At 39.5% G+C, this 19,080-nt stretch overlaps 1 protein-coding gene across 7 annotated transcripts in view; it reads left to right on the top strand.

The window, feature by feature from the left end:
• Positions 1-19,080, top strand: part of Fry (FRY microtubule binding protein) — a 392,985-nt gene that overhangs the window by 204,541 nt on the left and 169,364 nt on the right. For all 7 annotated transcript variants that reach the window (XR_013423443.1, XM_078016146.1, XM_021730283.3 and 4 more), the window contains one exon: positions 3,731-3,930. Coding sequence is in view for 6 of the 7 variants with exons in the window: in XM_021730283.3 (XP_021585958.2) it covers positions 3,731-3,930 (200 nt within the window). In the remaining variant the exon portion in view is untranslated. The remainder of the gene's footprint in view (positions 1-3,730; positions 3,931-19,080) is intronic.

The raw sequence follows: 19,080 nt of genomic DNA, 5'->3' as shown, positions 1-19,080 counted from the left end.
ACCTTTTGTACTTTTATCTTTCCCCCTCCTTAGCCTTACCTGTCTGTACAGGGACTCAGAGTCACCATCCATCATGAATATTAATCATGGCCGTGTGCCTGATGGAGCCAGCAGCCATCCAAACCCGTGGGGCCGTCAGGTTCGGGCAATTTCCTCTGGTGACTTTCTGGATGATGACATTTCCTTTTCATCTTTTCCTTCTTGGGTTGCTTGAGTTTCTACCTGTAGGAAGTTACACCCTTCCCTTATAATTTTCTGCTTCCAGACTATTGTGACCTTAGAAATTAGACAAATGATTGGAGTTAGAGGTCCCAAGGGAGAGTCTAATGATTTGGGTTTTTTTTTTTTTTTCCTAATGGTGGTGTTTAGACGAGGGTGGACTTTGTGGCTCAGTTTTGATGATCAGGGAACCTGAATTTCCTAGTTCTCAGATAGATCGTCACCAAATAAGTAAGTTATTGACAGGTACCATGTCATGTTTCCTTTTGAAAATTATGCCGACTAAGGGTAGGATTTATCAGGAATTAATTGTGGTGAGAGGAAGAGGGGTTACTGAAACTTGGGAGTGGATGCAGTTCAAGGACTCTCACTCCATCACACTCTCTGTGTCTCCATCTTCCCAAGCCCATCTGCGTGGGACTCAGAGGGAAAGGTGCCATCATTTTGATTCTGCTGTGCCTGGCTTGAGACCCAGCTGCACTGGGATAGTTCCAGCTCACTCGGGGTCTATGCGCACAGACTTTTGTACTCACAAAGACATCTGGCTTTGAAATACAGGTGGATAATATTTTTTATGATAGCAATGAATGGGTACTTTGGCCTTTTATATGGAAGATTTATCTGAAAGGTATTCTTGTGTCTGAACTTCAGCTATCAGGTTCAAAATATGGCTTTGCAGGAGGACTGCCAGAGGTCACTGTCATGAAAATCCTCACTAGAGTTATGACATTTTGTCCCAGGAGTCTTGTAATTATGGATCGGGTCTCCCAATTGTATTTTACATCAACTCAATTATTGCTGCCATCTAGAAGTGGTTTCAACTCGGTGGAAAACCAAAGATAGTAAGAAGTTGTACTCCAAATAGACATTTTAGGTTTATGTTCCAGTCTCCAGTTCTGTGGCACGATGCCCGGCATATAGGAAGATGCTTATGGGGCTATGATGTACCTCTGTAATTTGGAGATGGAGGGGCGTCCTGCTTCCACAGGGTCCCTGCATTGAGAGTGGGAGGCAAGGGAGAAAAGTGGGCAGCACTTTATTTTTGTCACCTGACTTCACATAGGCCCCTTTAGAATAAATAGTATCTTTCCATAAGCTGCTTGTGGTGCTTTTAATGACTCTTATGTCACAAATAGTATGCCCTGTTCTTTACAGACTGTGACATTACTGATTCTCCTAATGTATCTCCCACCCCATGAATCACTCTTAGACATACACAAATGAAGTAAGAAGCTATGTTTAGTTAGTGATTTAAGATTTATTGAGAATTATCTGTGCAAAAACAGCTCTCTACATCCAAAGGTTCCACATCTGTGGGTTCAGCCAATCTTGGATTAAAAATATTACATCTCTACTGAGTACATGCAGCTTTCTGTTTCTTGTCATTGTACCATGTAGCAACGCTTTCATAGCATTTACATTGCAGTAAGTATTTTAATTCACCCAGAGCTGATTTAAAGCATTTGGGAGAATGTGCCCAGGTTTTATATAAATACTGCATGTTTTACATAAGGGAGTTGATCCCTCTTAGATTCTGGTGTCACCAGGGCATCCTGGATTCAATCCCCCATGGACACTGAAGGACAGCATATTACATCTGGCAAGCTGTCTTGTTAGGGAATTTTCAGGGATACAGCTAAAAAGATTATATGACTCAATTATAGGGCCAATCCTAGGCAAACCACTTGACCAATTGTAAAAGAAGAAGATTAGATGGGCAGAGAGGGATGGAAAGTAGGAAAGAAAGAAGGGAAAATGTACATAAAAATAGTGTGCTCCAGGGACAATCAGGGTTTCAGTGGGTCTTTGATGCAGGGAGGCAAACTACTAAAGGACTTGAGGCCAGTGTGTTTGAGGCTTGATGAGGATAACTGGGAGCTACTGAAAGTTGTAAGAAGATAAAAGTTGTGACGAAACCATGTAAGAAAGAGACTGGTTGGGTATAGAAAGCAGATGAGATAAAGTCAGCTGCTGTTATAATCTTGACATGGATTTCCAAAGGCTGAGACGAGGGCATGGCTAAAAAGGAATGGGGAGGTGAAAAGAAATACTTTACAACACATTTTATTTTATCATTCTATCTTGAGAAGCCATGTTCTTATGGTGTGGTAGTAGTTAAGATCTGGAAGACCTCCTGAGATATAAGGGACCCCTGAACAGGAAAAATGAATTGGAGCAGATGGGGTAGGAAAGATGAGGGAGAATCATCAATGTGCAATTGGATATATGCTTGTAAATTCAATAAAATAAAACATTTGTGTGGCTTTCTCAGAATTGGGCTTTGGATCCAAAGCAGAAAACACTTGCATTTGTTTGTAGTTATGAATATTGAGCTTTCATGTAGGATCTTGTTTTCTTCTTCATTATCAATGACACCACCATTCTGTTGATAATTAAACCCACCTCCAAACTGGAAATTCACTTTTTTCACGACTCTTTTCCTTCATCTCTGTACCCAGTCATCTGAAACTGTATGCTGCCTTTGAACGTCTACTTTGTCATTATCCTGTCCTTAGCATTCCTAATGTCTATCCTAAGCACATTTGTTCTTACATTTCTCTCATTGGATATTGATGCCTAACTTCATCAAAAGTATTTGTCTGGGTGCATGCTAGAATTGAACATAAAGAACAGAGACATGAAATCTGCATTCTGAGCAGAGACTACGACTCACTAGGAGCCCTGATAGCTGCCCTTGTTCAAGATCTGATCCAAGTAGGGAATTCACACATTTTATAAAGGACCAGTGTTGGGGTTGCGGCTCAGTGGTAGAGTGCTTGCCTGGTATTCTGCAGGCCCAGCACTGTTAAAAAAATAAATTTCATATATATATGAAAACAGATACATGTATGTATATATGACAAAACATGAATATCTATGTTTTTCATATGGATGTGTTTATATAATATATATTTATTTCCCCCTCACCCCGAACATACACACACACACCCCTAAGCAAGGCATCCCAACTTGAGCCAAGGGTGGTGGGAGTGAAAATTTAAATTTACCCTCGGATGGCATGAACAGCACTGCCTGTGGCTTTCTAAAGGTACCTCCCTTTTGAGAGCAATAGCCAACTGGATCTTGGAGTCTTCTAGAAGCTATGACCCCCAAATCTTTTCCATTATTCTGCTAAAGCACAGAAGTCAGAGAGCTCCTGCCATTAGAAAAACTTGGACAAGAAATCACTTTTTCTCCCATATAAATTTTCTCAGTCCATTTTCCTGGCTTCTAAAAAAGAAACCAAAAGCATCTTATAGATTACAGAATTCATCAGCTGTATCTGTGGGGTCACCAAAAGAATTTTTTAGATTGTCAAATCTGTGGTAATGCAAGCCTGATATCATAAAAGTAAATTTTATCACCATTTCTAACTAACAGCGCCAAGTTGTAATATTAAGTGCTACATTTTTAATATGATTCATATCCTTATATTTATGATTGTACACACCCCGCCTGAATATTTATGATATTATTTTCAGCTGGTAAGAACATCCATTCTGTTTTTCAGCTTCTCCAGTTGGCAACGGCTACATCAAGCCTCCGGTTCCACCTGCTTCAGGCACACACAGGGAGAAAGGGCCGCCAACCATGTTACCCATCAACGTGGACCCCGACAGCAAACCAGGAGAATATGTCCTCAAGAGCTTGTTTGTCAACTTTACCACTCAGGCCGAACGCAAAATCCGCATCATTATGGCAGAGCCACTGGTGAGTCTGTGCCATAAAACCTGCCTCTTTTAAACTGCATCTGTATACGGATGTAGTCAGTCCTCTGTGTCTGCGGGTTCCACATCCAGGATTTAACCAGACTCAGATCAGAGGCTTGGGGGGAAAAATTGCATCTGTACTGAATGTGCTTAATATCTTGCTGGCCACGAACGATGCAGTTTAACAACTAATTACGTATCATTTGCATTATATTAGGTATTGTACGTCATCTAGAGATTATTTAAAGTATATAGGATGATATGTCCAGATTAGATGCAAATAGTACATCATTTTATACAGGGAACTTGAACATCTGCAGATTTTTATATCCAAAGGGGATCCTGGACCAATCCCCCCCGCCCCCGCCCCCACAGATAAGGAAGGATGGCTGTTTACCAGATTTTGCCATTCTGGCAAAGAATAGATTTGTGTTCTAATAAGTTATAACATTAAGTGCTACATTTTTAATATGATTCATATCCTTTTACTTTAAAAAACTGGGTTTTCCCCCCTTTTAATCACAGGTGATATGGGTAATTTTCAAAATATTAGTTAGTTTTCCTAATTTAACTCGTTTTGTTCCATTGTCCAAGATGTAGAACACATAAAAACTTAAACTGAGCAACAAATACCACACACATGGTTACTTTGAAATAAATATTATATTTTTATAATTCTATTCTTTTAAGAAAAATAATAGGTGAAGGATTAAAGCGTTTGAAAAATTTGTATATATACACTTCCATATATACTTAAAAATATACATAAAGGATTATAAAAGATACATAAGCTCTAGGTTATGATTTCCAACCTATTTTAATGCACCTGTGTCAATTTTGTTGAAACACTCACGGAACTGAAGACTTTGGGACTTAATGGGTTAAAGGAAAAAAATTTGAGTGTAGAGAATTTTTAAAGGGATCTTCAGTAAATCCAATTCAGTAGCCCACTTCACTGCTGCCTTCAGGACTAATAAACATAATCTAAGAAGAGTATTAATTATAGAAAACTGTGTTCAGAGTCTCTGTTATGTTTATATGCTGAAGGCAAAAATTTTCACCATGCTTTTTAAAATTTTTGTCGTTGTTGTCAATGTGCCTTTATTTTATTTATATGCAGTACTGAGAATCAAACTCAATGCCTCACACATGCAAGGCAAGTGCTCTACCACTGAGCTATGACCCCAGACCCTCACCATATTTTTAAAATAAATGAGGAGGAAAAATCATTGCTTTTCAAGTGGCTATCTGGGCTTCCAGCTTGAGAACATAAGTTTCTCCGAACTGTACTGTCAGAGTTTGTGTATTGTCAAGCAGTTGTGAAACCTCACTTCAGTTTCTGATAGTTGGAAGATAGGAAATTCTTGACTCACTCACCTTTGGGTTCCTTATTGGACAGATGATGTCCTTGGGCGTCAGTGTCTTTGCAGATGCTTCTGTTGGAAAATAAGGCCTGGGTCAGCCTTATGTTAATTGCTTTAACAGGGCTCTGAGGACTGCGAAATCATGAAAGGACACTCAGGAAGGAAGAAAGTGCAATTGGTAGATTCAGATTACTTGTTTTCTGACCTTGGCGGGGCAACACACAATAGGAGAGAAGGAAAGGAATTCCTAGTGACGCAGCTGTTCCTATGAAGGGCTTTGTGCCTCCTGTGAGGATACTGGAGCCATGAGGAGATACTCTGAGTTTGTTCTGCAGAATCATAGCTTAAAATGATCAAGAGCAATATTATTCAGCCCACAGCATCATCTCTGGAAATAGGTAATAGATGAAGCACAACATCATTTGTTAAAAATGACTTGTAAGAATCACCGTTTACAGTTTGGTAGTCAAAATTCAAGTTCATGTGTGAAGTGTGTTTACCTGAAAATTATAAATTTTGCACTTTAAAGTTTTTATTAGATCACTGGAGCTCATTTTTATACATTCTTTTCATAAAATTCTAATCATTTATTGAATTTCTATTATTATGGAGACATTTCTTGTTTTTACAATTTAAATTACTTAAAAAGCAGCACCTTTTTGTAAGCCTCTTGTGTTTTTATGTTTCTACTACTCTAACTACTAGTAGTAACTAATATTTATGTTGTACTCACTGTGTGCCAGGTTGTGCTTCACTTATTATCTTTACAATGACCTGAGGTCTTTTGCCATTTACATATGGGAAAAGTTGGCACAGAGAGGGTTAAGTAATTGCTTAAGGTCACACCTTATGGATGGGTGAAGTCAGAGCTTAACTCTGACCTGCAGTAAGTACACTCTGTTGCCAGTCTCTGCAGGAACATCTTCACATAAAGATATCTTCACTCGCCTTTGAGACCAACACAAAGCTCTTCTGTGATTTGAGTTAGCCAAGTCAAGTTCCCAAATTCCTGTTGCCCCGAACAGGGTTGATCCACAGAACATTTGGCTGCCTAGGAAGCCGGGACTCCTCCCCGGTGGAGGGAGGAAAGTTGCCTTGGGTCCACAGCATGTGGAGGAGCCCAGGGAGGAAGGCACCATGAGGATTAATTTCGCTCAACATCAGAGAAGGGTGAAAATGGCAAGTTAAGGGTCTCAGAAACTGAGCATCCTGGTGACTTTTCCCGAGGAACGAGAAGTTGTTCAAAAGCTGAGATTATTTTTTTTTTTTTGAGCCATCCATATTTCCAGAACAATAGTTCAAACACTGTCCTTTAAGGATTCCTGATGTGACATAGACTGGGTTTAACTTTTTCTTCTTTACTCAGCTCTGAATTTGTCTACATGGCCTCTTTTCTTCTCTGAGTAAGCATTAGGCCTGAGAAACTCAGATGTGCCCCAGGCTTCTTCCAATTAGAGGTAACTTAAGTATTCCCAAATGAGAAAAACGCAAGGGGACGGAATTAAGACCTCTTCATCAGCCAGGTGTCCTTGGGTGCCTAGTCGGAGAGCTGGTAGGTGCTGATGGCTTGGAGTTTTTACCTGAAGAAATATATGCAATCAATTTTTGGTATTGTTGCTTTTTATGGAAAGAAGCTATGTATTCCCCTTGTGTATTTTGGCACAGATATAAACTTCTGTGCCCTATCCATTTCTTGTCTGTTGAAAATTGCTTAGTAATTTTTTGTCCTTATATTTGCTTCCTTGTAGGAGAGTAACCATAATGGAATCTGTATCTTGTTATTTGATCCGAAAAGTATAAATGTGCACTTGGCATTTTTGTTCTGCAGTCACAGCAGGAAGGATTCTTTGTTTTTATTTGTTGTTTGTTTTGTTGCTACTGTTGTTTTATGCGGTGCTGGAGATGAAACCCAGGGTCTTATGCATGATAGTGATAGGCGAGTGTTCTACCATTGAGCTACACCACCATCCCAAGAGGTATTATTTTTTCTGTTATGTAGAGTACATACTCTAATAGGGGAATTCTAATGAAAGTATTCTTCTATTTATCTTGTTGAGTTCACCTCATTTAGAAAGACTGAATAGCTGGGCAACATGGTACACGCCTATAATCCCAGCAGTATGGGAGGCTGAGGCAGGAGGATCTCAAATTCAAAGCCAGCCTCAGCAACTTAGTGAGGCCCTAAGCAACTTAGCAAGACCCTGTCTCTAAATAAAATATAAATACGGTTGGGGCTGTGGCTCAATTGTTAAGTGCCCCTGGGTTCAATCCCTAGTACCCCCCCCCCAGAAAAAAAGGAAGAAAGAAAGATGTTGAATCCATTAGAACTCTGAACTCCTATGTGTTTGTATCAAATCACAAAATTGTATTCCATTAACCTTAACATAACTAAAACTTTAAGTGGCAAATATCATTTTCAAAAATTTGGAAGTATAGCTTTATTATTTGGAATACTATATAGGAATCTGTATTTTTCAATTTTACATGACTAAGAATCCCATACCAGTTTAAAAGACTGTGTATAATAGGTTCTACATTACATTACATTAAAGTTTTATTTATGTCAAATAAATAAAGTTACCCAAATAGCTAACTTTGATTGGGGGAGGGGGGATGACAAAGAAAAATATCCTAGCAAAAGAAAATTTTAGATTTTTTTTTTAAATAAATGTATTTGTGAACATCTTTTACTTGTTCAGCCATATTGTTCTTTGTACCCAGAAGACATTAAGGTCATTCATTAATATTTATGAGTAAGTCAATAATTTTCTTTTTCATTTTCTTCTTTTCTTCTTGCCTCTTGGGGATATTTGATATCCTTTGCTCTTGCTCCGTCACCAATATTTTACCTTTCCCAAGCAAAATATTCTAAACAAGCTAAATTAGTTATTTATGCCTGTTTAAAGTTATTTTTATTTCAAAATAAAAAATACAGAAAGACTCAGTGGGTGATAAATAACTCAATCTTGTTCATCTCAATGTCCTGTTTCCCGCTCAGTTTATCAGCAGTGGTCCTCTGGGAATGGAATTCTAGGTTCACATTCATTCTCCTTCTAGACTTTTGAAGCTATATTATACTGTGTTACTTCTATCATTGCCATTGAAAAGACTGCAGTTGATTTATTACTTGTTCACAGATGATATCTTTCTCTGTTTTTATGGTTTTATTCCTTGTGTTTAGTGTTCCAGTCTTTCACTACACTGCATTTGGATGGGAATTTGTTTTTATTTCTTGAGTTGGAATTGAGGATTTACATCTTCCATCAATTCTAGAAAATTCTTAATTATTAATTATGTTAATATTGCCATTTATCCATTACCACATTCTCTCTTTCTGGCACTCCTATTAGATGTATTTTGAACCTTTTCATGCTATGCTTCTTCTTTTATCTATGGTGTTCCAAGTAATTTTTTTCAGTTCTATCTTTCAATTCATAATGCTCTCTTGAGCCATTTCTTACTTGTTGCTATCATTCCCATGGAGAATTTTAATTTTGACAACCTCATTTTTCATTCCTAGGGGTACTGTTTGGGCCTCTTTTAAGATGTCTTTGGCATGTTTTTCCTCCCATTTTATTTTTTTCTTTCTTAAGTCTACAACTTTATTTTATGTCTTCAATCACCTAAACATACATTTTTCTGTCTTCTTTTAGATTATTGTTGTATTATATCAGTGTTTGGGGCCTATAACTTCTGTCTGTTGTATCTGATAACTTTTGGTAGTGGTAGATTGTTTTTTATGTACGTTGCAAAATTTCCATACCAATTTTTTAGTGGAGCTTATATTTCTGAGTTTCACTTGCAGTCATTATATAGGAGTCTTTCTCCATCTTTTTTTCTGCTTTTGCTCCTTTTTGTGGCCCTAAAGTTATTGCTATCTAGAGCCAGATACATATTGCTTTTTTGGCTTAGAAAGTTCTATACTAGCAGATAATACAAGTGTAAGCCCCCAGCTCACATAAAACTTTGGTTTGTGGTTTCAAATTCTTAGGTGTGACTTGTTTATTTGTTTGTTTGGTTGTTTTAACCTAGAACCCACTGGAATAGTTTTTCATCTTCCTAGACCAGTGTGTAGACTTTTTTTTTCCCTACTAGATCACTGTTTTTGTAAAACATCTGATTTGTCCAACATCCCAGCCCTCAAGGCCCACAGCTTTCTCCATATAGATCACAAAAACACCTTCAGGATGGTGAGGAAAACAGCCCTGCTCCTGGGCTGCCACTTTACCTTCCTGCTCTTCCTTATTTTTGCCTAATCCATCATCCTGCCTACACTTCTGCAGAATTATTGATCTTACTCCTCATGCAGATAAAGCCAGGGTGGTCCTCTGAGACAAGATGGGATGTCCCCGGGGTTAATAAAAGGAACAGTGCGTGGTTTGTAACCAATTCACCCTCTGATTCCATCTAATAAATCCTAGTACAATCCTGTTCCTTACATTTTTTGTTAGAAACCTTTATTTCACATGTTTTCACTTTTGGACACAGCCTAGCGTACATCCTCCATGGACCATGTTTCTTGCCTGCCATCATGCATTTATGTGTGCCAAACCCTCTCCCTAGAATGCTTCTTAGCTGCTCAGCCTACCTGACATACTTCCTTGTCTGTAAAAGTTTTTGGTGTTAATTTCTTCTTTTTTAAAAATTTTTTAAAATTTCTTCCCTGGTCTCTCGAGTCTTGCCCATATCTACTCAAACTCCCATATGCCTTTAAATCTCTCCTTCGTCAGAACAACCATATCATTCTCTCAAGCAAACTATTCTGTGTTCATTGAATTAGAGTAATTAGAATAGACTAGGACCGAAAATAGCAGAGGACATTATAGATTTTTAGGGTAAATATTGTTTTATGAAAATTTTAGTTAAATATTTGTAAACTAGACCATAGTATAAAATGTATTTTGGGGTTGGGGGCAATAATTTTTTAAGTAAAAAAAAATACAGTATTATCTTATAAATTATTTGGGGACAATACTTGTGTCTGCTGCATCTTGCCACACACATACACATGCATGCATGCTCACACACACCATGTTTCCACGTTTGGGACAATCATACAGTACATAGTAAATTTTTTTGAAAAAAGAATGAAAATTTTTTTTATGATTGAATGAATGAAACATTAATATAGCAACATGAAAAGAATGTCTTTGTATTAACCCATGTGTTTCCAAAGGTCATCTTGCCAATCTCTATATCTCTGTACCAATAAGGATTTTGTTCTATCCTTTGTACTTAGCAGCTGAATGCCCTACAATGTGCTGAGTACATGAGACATAGATTCACAGCCTCCTGTCTTGGAGGCATCTAAGGATACTTCAGTACTTGATATGGCCACCTGCCCCACAAGCTCACTCCAGCAAAAAATGGAGAGTCAGGTTGACTCTTAGCGGTCAGACCCAATCTCTCAGAATACAGCCATTATCAGCAAGTCTCTATTTAATAGCATCAGTCACTGTAGTCACAGGCCATTAGCTTCTTAATAAACTCTTCAAGAATAAGACTTCAGCTTTTCAAAATGCAAAAGCTTTCATCAGTTTTGACTTTGTGGATTGAATGAACAAGAATAAATAAGGCTTAAGACAAAAAAAAATTTTTTTTGAGACTGATCCAGATTTGAATCCTGATTCTCTTTAGTGTCTCGGGCATTGAGCACCAGTAGCTTCCCTTTTTTCTTATTTGCAGAATGGAAGGAACAGTACCTAGTTCACAGGGTGACTGAGCGTTCAGAGGGAATGTGTGTGGAGTGCCCAGTGTGCTCCTGAGCACATGCAAGGTGCTCAGTCATCTTCCTCATCACCACCACCACCATCATCCTCATTAGGGAGCTGGGATCAAGTAACCCAATCTTCTGGTATATTTCCTTCAAAGTCAACCTGGTGCTTCCCGTCTTTGTGTTCACTCCAACAGCAGAGAGGCTTGAGCAGGACAATTGGCTGTCTGCCATGGCATTCACCAATACTGTTGGATGCTTGCCTGAGCTCAGCCATGTCACCAACAGAGGTATAGCTGGTAGCAGGCTCAGTTGGGGCCCTCTGGGTGCTTGTGCTTTAGGATGTGACAGAAACAAACAAAAATACACAAGGAGGGCAGCACCTCCACCTAACTATTTCCAGCAAAGTATCTGAGGCTCACTGAGGTATAAAAAATGAGGATCCAAGCAGGGAAACCAGCATTTGAGGTGAGTCCAACTTTGACAATTTTCACTGGCATTTAAAGGGGAGATTTCAAAAGTTCTTAAGGTTAGGGGTCTCAAAGACAAGTAGCAATAGCAGATTTCTAGGCCACACTGAGAGGTCAGCTGTCCCAAAATGTGAAACTAAGTAAGGAAAGTTCAGAAAATTTCAAGACTTTTCAATTCTTCTCAGATTGCCTCTTTTGTCTATCCTCCTTCCTGTAACTTGTTTGATATGCAAGAAATGCGACTTTTCATCCCAGGCTTTCCACCAGCCTGTACTTCTTGCAAAATCACTTAGATGTGATCCATCATTGTTTTCACATCTATAAAATGATAGCAGCCAGGCAGCCAGTTTTATGTCTCATATATCTAACAAATGGAACCATTAACTCTTGCACTGATGATTTTGTAAGTCATGGCTTATTGAATCTACTTTGGTTTAATCTTCCACTGTTCCTGCATGGAGCTGCAGTGGGAGCCAAACTGGGGATTAGGCCAGGAATCCCATCTGAATCAATAATCTGAACATAAAATGTTAGTGGAAAGAAGAAATTCTAACTCTCCTGACAAAGAAGAGAAAGAGAGTAATTTGTTCTCTTTTGACTTTGAAACCTGGACAAGGGGAAAGATCTACATGATTTCCAAAGACAACACACATAGTTTTCTTCTTGTTCTTCAGCAGATTGAGATAAGTAGGTAGGTAGGTAGGTAGGTAGATAGAAAGAAAGAAAGAGAGAGAGAGGGAGAGAAATGCTCATCTTCTGATATTCAGGAATTTAAAAGCACTTTTATGAAGAAATATGCTACAGAAATGGGGTTTTCATTATTGTGATTGTTTGGGCCTGGATAACCCTGCTTGCAAAATGCCTCATGGACAAGACCAGGCAGGGTCATTTAGATACTGTCCCGGTGCTGAGTTTGGAGCACAGGTGGGGGATGGAGAACAGGTAATAATTCTTAAAGGTGCTATGTCATGCTGGAGTGGAGGTTTAAAAATAACACAATGTCATCTAGCTGACATGAAAGAAACAATGAAGGGAATTTCTGTTTTAAAATAAGACTAAAAGTAAAGTAGAAGTAACACAAGCTATTATTCGGGGTTGGGGGGGCAAAAGCTTTGAAGAATCTAGAATTTCTAGAATGCCAAATTCTATTGCAACACACAGCTTGAATGACTTAAGACTGAACCTGTATGAACACCAGTCAAAGCCAGCTGATACCAGCACTGAAAGACTGAGCAATTAACCAATGACAGCCTTACATCATGCTAATGTTGTTCCAGGTTCGGACAGTAATGCCTGTTAACATACCTCTGCCCCTGGCCCTGGTCTTAGGTGGTTGCTCCTCTTGGATGCTGATGTTAGAGCTCGCAGCAGGACAGTTCTGCAATTCACCTGATATTAAGTAGGACCCTGTGCCAAAGAGTGAAACTGGTGGCCCACCATCAACAAACTACATAAGACAAGCGGTTGCAGCATCTCTGATGAATTTAATTGTGGCTCTAAGTAAGCAAAGCTTTTGCAAGTGGGAAGCACACACCAGCATCTCTTAGATCATATAGGACAAGAGGTAGCAGACCCAGGTTAGGTAACACTCTATTTGAAGTTATTAAAGACCTTTTTGGCTAGGGATATAGGTAAGTGGTAGAGTGCTTGCTTGCCTAGCATGCACAGGCCCTGGTTTCTATCCCAGTACTAAAATAATAAGACAAAATAAAGTATATAAAAAAGCTGTCTGTCACCTCTGGACCATATAGAGATTAAACATGCAGCCAAAGTCTTGCCTTTCACCCCTGAGGTTCCTGTCTGGTCTGCAGACTTCTAGATACCAGCAAATATTGAGTGCTTTTACCTAGGACCGTTTCTAATATTTAAGGAATTTGTGAATTCGGAACTTCTGCTATACTGAATAACAGAATTACTGCCTCTAAGTTTGGATCTTTATTTGGTGGATTGTCATAAAATTGACTATAATTAATCTTATTCATTGCTTTATAACCACTCATTAACCTTTGCCATAGTATATTTCCTATAATATTTCATCATGCCCGGGTTGGCAAGCTGGCACATCATATGTGCCTGTCATCCTACACTAAGCAAACATTACATGTCTGTTGACGAAGGATGTGTAAACAGCAGAAGCACCACCTTCATTTCTCCCCTTGCTATGACCTCAAGTCAATTTCCCAGAAGGACAAACAGCTAGTCTTTCTGGTCAAACCCCTCTTGAAATAGAGGCTTCTATTAGTTCAACAAACCTAGTAAGGAAAATATAAAGAGAATAAAAATAAATTCTAGATTTAGCTTCCTTGTGAGTATAGTGATAGCAATCAAAATCCAGTTGTCCAGAGAGGAGCCTAAGAAACAGTGCTGGCCAGAAGGGGAGTGTTTATATCACACTTGATAAAATACTACCTTATTTCCAAGCTATAAATAAATAAATATCTTTGAAAATAGCTGTTTCTTAGCCAGGCAGCTTAGCCTGGTACCTCCCTTATTTAATCTATAAAAATATTCACCAGAAACACGGAAGCTCACCCTAACCCAGAAACAAAACATTGCTAATGGCTAAAACCAGAGATAACCATTGGAAGGTTCCATTTAGTGGCTGGATGTAGTAGTCTTTTAGATGAGCTCAAAAACTCAAAAAAAAAAAAAAAAACAACTTTTTTTTTTCTGTGAACAGTCCAACCCAAAGTTTGTTTTCCTCATTATAAATATCCTTAGAATCATAGATGAAAAATGTTTCTTTTGTGCTCTTAAATGGATCTTTTCAGCTACTTAGTGTAATTTAGTAAAGCCCCAGAGTCTGATTGAACTGTATAGCACATATATCTTGTGAAAAGTATTCTGGAGTAAAGAAAAAGAAAAAAACAAAGGACTTTTCAACTCACATAAAGTAGTATTTCATCCGCCCGTGTGTAAGACCATAATTTTTATGTCCAGTGACATTATAAGATTATCAGACTTTCCTCTTTGGGGAATATAAAACCAGGCAAAGGCTATTCCCCAAGATAATGTCATTGGAATTCTTTCTGCTTGTGTGTTTCTTTTCACCATTTACAGGGACATCATTTTTTAACAAATAAGAGATTCTTTGATGTACTTTCAAAGAATGGCCAAAAAGGCCTGACAAGAACAGTTAGAGGAGGAAAAGCTTATTTGGGGCTCACAGTTAAAGAGGTCTCAGTCCATAGAGAGCGGGTTCCATTTCTCAGGGCTTGAGGTGAAGCAGAACATCATGGCAGAAGGAAGGGTGTGGTGGAAGAAAGCAGCTGGGGACTTGGCACCAGGAAACAGAGCTCAGCTCAAATAAGGACACATTATATACCCCAAAGGCATACTCCCAGAGACCATCCTCCTCCAGCCACACCTGGCCTGCCTACAGTTACTATTCAGTCAATCCCATCATGGATTGGTTCACTTCTCAGGCTAAGGTTCTCATCACCCAATCATTTCACTCTAAACTCTCAGGCATTGTCATGAGCTTTTGGGAGACACCTTTATCTGAACTGGAACACTAACCTGTGAAGGTCACAGAGAAAGAATGTGCAGAGGAGCAGGAATCTTGGTGGGAGATGGGGTGATTCTAGTGGAAAGAAGGGAGTGGTCAAAAGTGTTGAATGCGGTGAAACTCCAGGGAAAAAAGTACTGAAGAATGGCCGCCAGATGTGCCATTTGGAAGATGACTGGGGTCTATAGGGTCTCTATTTTTAGTGTAAAGAGAGAGAAAAGCTAGATGCAGTGGTTGAGGGAAGAAGGGAAGTCAGAGGGAGACCACTGATTGGACGACTGGATAGAGGGTAGAAAGAGGGTAGAAAAGAAACAGCAGCCAGAGTTAGCTATGGAGCCAGGGAGGCACCAAGGAGAGCTGGATTTAAGGATGTTGGTAGCTGGGAAAATAGACAGGAGAGAACGGGAGATGGAATACAAGGGATGTGAGGAGCTGGCTGTGGGACAAGGTCCCCAAAGAGGCAGCAAAGGATTTGTTCTCATGTACTGAACGTCCACTTGGTGTCCACAGTAGCATGGAGGGGTAAATTGAGACCCAGGAAATGGAAAATACCAACAAAATAGAACGAACCACAGAAACAAAAGGAGTGAAGGTTGAGAGAAGCTGCTCTTTATCCGATTAAAATGAAGATGAACTTTGTAGCCAAATTTAATTGAACATTCCCCTCCACTGTTCAGATAATGGATTTGTACTTGGGACTGTTAAATTTGGCAGAGAAATAGGCTCCGCTGACATGAGCAAAGCCAGCTGCAAATAGGACAGGTTAACTCAAGTGTTTCTAGTGTAGAAGCAAAAGTGCCAAAGAGTGTAATGGGCTTGGATCTACCTTCACGTTCCGTATCATAGAATCCTGCGCGGCATCTGACCTGCTGGCACCTTCGACTTCTCTGAAACCCTTTCTGTATCATCCTCTTGAGCTTGAGTTTTTTTCCCTGAATGTTTTGGGTAAAAAAACATCAGCATATATTGTTTTGCTTATGGACACTCGTTTTACCGACTAAATGGGATAAAAGGGAAATAGTTTTATCAGTTTCTACAAGTCCTTCCACAGAGCTCTGAGGGTTTTAACTATTGCTCATCAGTTCTTACTAGAAACCTCGTCAGGAAGTCATGGAGTGACATCTCTTTTTCTCTAGGGACAGTCTGAGGTAGGCATCACAGGGGCACAGTCTTCCCCCAGAAGTTCAGAGACCCAAGCACATAGTCAACATGACCAGAGTGATGTGTGTCTTCAAGACTGTGCACATCTCTGGGCCCCTGACTGGCCCCTCCCCCTCAAGGGGGAGTCGGTTGAGGTGAAAGGTCAATATTCAGAACCATGTGTCCTCAGACTTACTGGACACCATCACCTTGGGACAGGGCAGCAGATCCCTCAGCATCCTGCCCTAGTCCAGTGAAGAAGAAAGATCCTAACTGTAGTGGTTTGGTTCTAAAATTCCCTTTTAAAATTCTAATTACTCAGACCAGAAGTGTATAAATTTTCACTGCTGATGGCATTCAAAGCCTTCCGTTGGTTGTGCATAAACATATTCTCTTAATCAAAAGCACTTGTAGTCTCAAGACGTGTGAAGTCTAATGGTTGGTTGTTTTGTTGATGTTATTGTTGTTTTAACTTGGTTGTTTTTACAGCCACACCACCATTCAATTACAAGTTTTCCTCTAAATTGCCTATTATGCATAATGTTAAGCTTTTTGTTTTTTTAGGAGACAAGGGCAATTACTCTTTATAATTTTTCCCCCTGTTTTCTATAATACAACTTTCTGGTTACACATGGAAGCTTCCAGGAAACTGAACGTAAGGCCTACGTGATGTTAGGGGAAGCGTTACTGCCCCAGGAAGATATGTGGGACTTAGTTTCTGCTCCTCAATGTTATAAGAGATATTAATCTTCTCTAAGGCCAATAATAATGATGTTAAAAGAAATTCTAATAATAGCAATAACAAGCTATTCCTGAGTATTTTATGCCCTCACCTTTCAGTTCTCTGAGGTGGTTTGTTATTAATTATCCCCATCTTTCCTAAGGGGTAACGGAGTTTAGAGGATAAGTAAGGCCCACAGGTTGTTAATCCAACCTCAGATCTTCAGACCCCACCCCATCTCCTTAACCACAACATCCAACTGTTGTAGTAATGAAAAGACATTAAAACAGCATCTTAAACAAGGTTGGTGATAATATTTAAAGATCAGATAATCTCCTATGAACTCCATGGCACTGCCAGGTGAAACCCGTTTACTCAGAGATCTCTGGGGGGCAGTATAACTTGGCTCTTTCTAGATGGCTGAAGTCTGACCTATGTGGGTCACACTTGGAATTCGGGGAGACCACTAAAAAGTCCGAATTTAAAAGTGATTTCTCAGATGAGTTTCTCTATAATACAACTTTCTGGTTACACATGGAAACTTCTAGGAAACTGAACGTAAGGCCTACATAACGTTAGGGGAAGCGTTACTGCTTGGTATGTTGTTCGGTTGAGTCTTTGAACCCAAGTTCTCTGGTGTTTCTCAAATGAAACCTCCACAGGACTCTCCCTAGACCTCTAGCTGCCTGTGACCCCTCCTGCATGACCATCTTTCCTCTCAAAGGTACAGAGACACCTGATAGGAAAAGGCTATGAAGTGAACCGTGGCTGGTTCACACTGAAATTGTCTGGGGATTGAGGTGGAAGTTGATGGTTTCCTCCTGTCCTTCTTTTTTAGAATTAATGTTAAGAGAAGAGTGAGGGAAATCAGAACCCCTGCAAGGTAGCAAACAAGAAAGACAAGCAGGGACTTTGTTCTTTTCCTATGGAAATACTGAAATGCCTACAGAATTCTTCAGGACAGGAGAAAATCCCCCTTAGAGGGCTGGAACAGCATTGCTCTTTGATTCAGGGGCAGAAAACAAAATACAGACTAGTGAGAACTGCCATCTGGCTTCTCACACAGCAGGCAGAAATTTGCCACCCAAATCCTATCGGTAAATGGGATGAAGCAGAGAGCGGATCCCTTCTGCAGCTCCCCTGGGGGGAAAAATGAAACGCTGGATATGTGCTATTTAAATAGGCTTTTGAGAATGGCTTATACTCTTTAAAATGAGATAATGATTTTTTTTTTAAATAAAATAGCAAGAGTGATTTCTCTTGACTGTTTTAGTTATTATTCGTTGGATTTATTATGGCAAATTCAAGTGTCAGCATGTTCAAACAGTGTAGCATGATGAACCCCGTGACCATCTTGAACAGCGATCCATCATGGCCAGTTTGTGGCACGCTCCTTGAACTGCCCCCTAGGATTCATTAAGCAAATACAATTGCTCCTGGGTATCCCAGGGGATTTGGCTCTAGGACTTCCCACAGAGGCTCAGGTTCATCATGTGAAATGATGTAGTATTTGCAAAGAACCTTACACGCCTCCTCCCCTATACTTTAAATCATCTCTAGATGACTTGTAATACCTAATGTGTTGTGAGTACTATGTAAATAGTTATTCTACCATGCTGTTTAGGGAATGACAAAAAGAAAGCAGTCGGTATTTATTCAGTGCAAATGCAACTTTTTTTCCCCTAATATATTTTTTCAGTGTGCATTTGTTTGAATTCCTGAATGTGGGACTCATGCTATACTGGGGGCTGAAAGTACTAGAAACCATATCATTTCATCCCTAAGCATTTCAGTATGTGTCTCTGATAAGATAAAGTTTGTTTATTTTTCTTAAATGAAACTGAAATACCATTACCACATCTACAAAGTTAACAATAATCCCCTAATGCCATCAAATATCCATTAGGTGTTCAAATTGCCAATTGTTTCATGAATGTCATGCTTTCTTTTAATAGAGTTTTAATCAGTATCCAGAGAAGATCCACATATTGCAGTAGCATTTTTCAAAAATGTCAGGAAGGGAGGGCTGGGGTGTGGCTCAGCGGTAGAGCTTGCCTGGTACTGAGTTTGCAAAGCCCTGGGTGCTGTCTCCAGCACAGGGGTAGGGGTGGGGATGAGGGGGGATCAACGGGGTCTCTTTTTCTTCCCCCTTCTCCTTTGTAACTGATTTACTGAAGAAACGTCTTTCTTTACCACGATTTCATTCAGTTTGGATTTTGCTGATTGCCATCCTGG

This window comes from Ictidomys tridecemlineatus, chromosome 6 (assembly GCF_052094955.1).
Source record: "Ictidomys tridecemlineatus isolate mIctTri1 chromosome 6, mIctTri1.hap1, whole genome shotgun sequence".
Classification (NCBI taxonomy): Eukaryota; Metazoa; Chordata; class Mammalia; order Rodentia; family Sciuridae; genus Ictidomys; species Ictidomys tridecemlineatus.
This window is presented reverse-complemented; position numbering and strand designations above follow the sequence as displayed.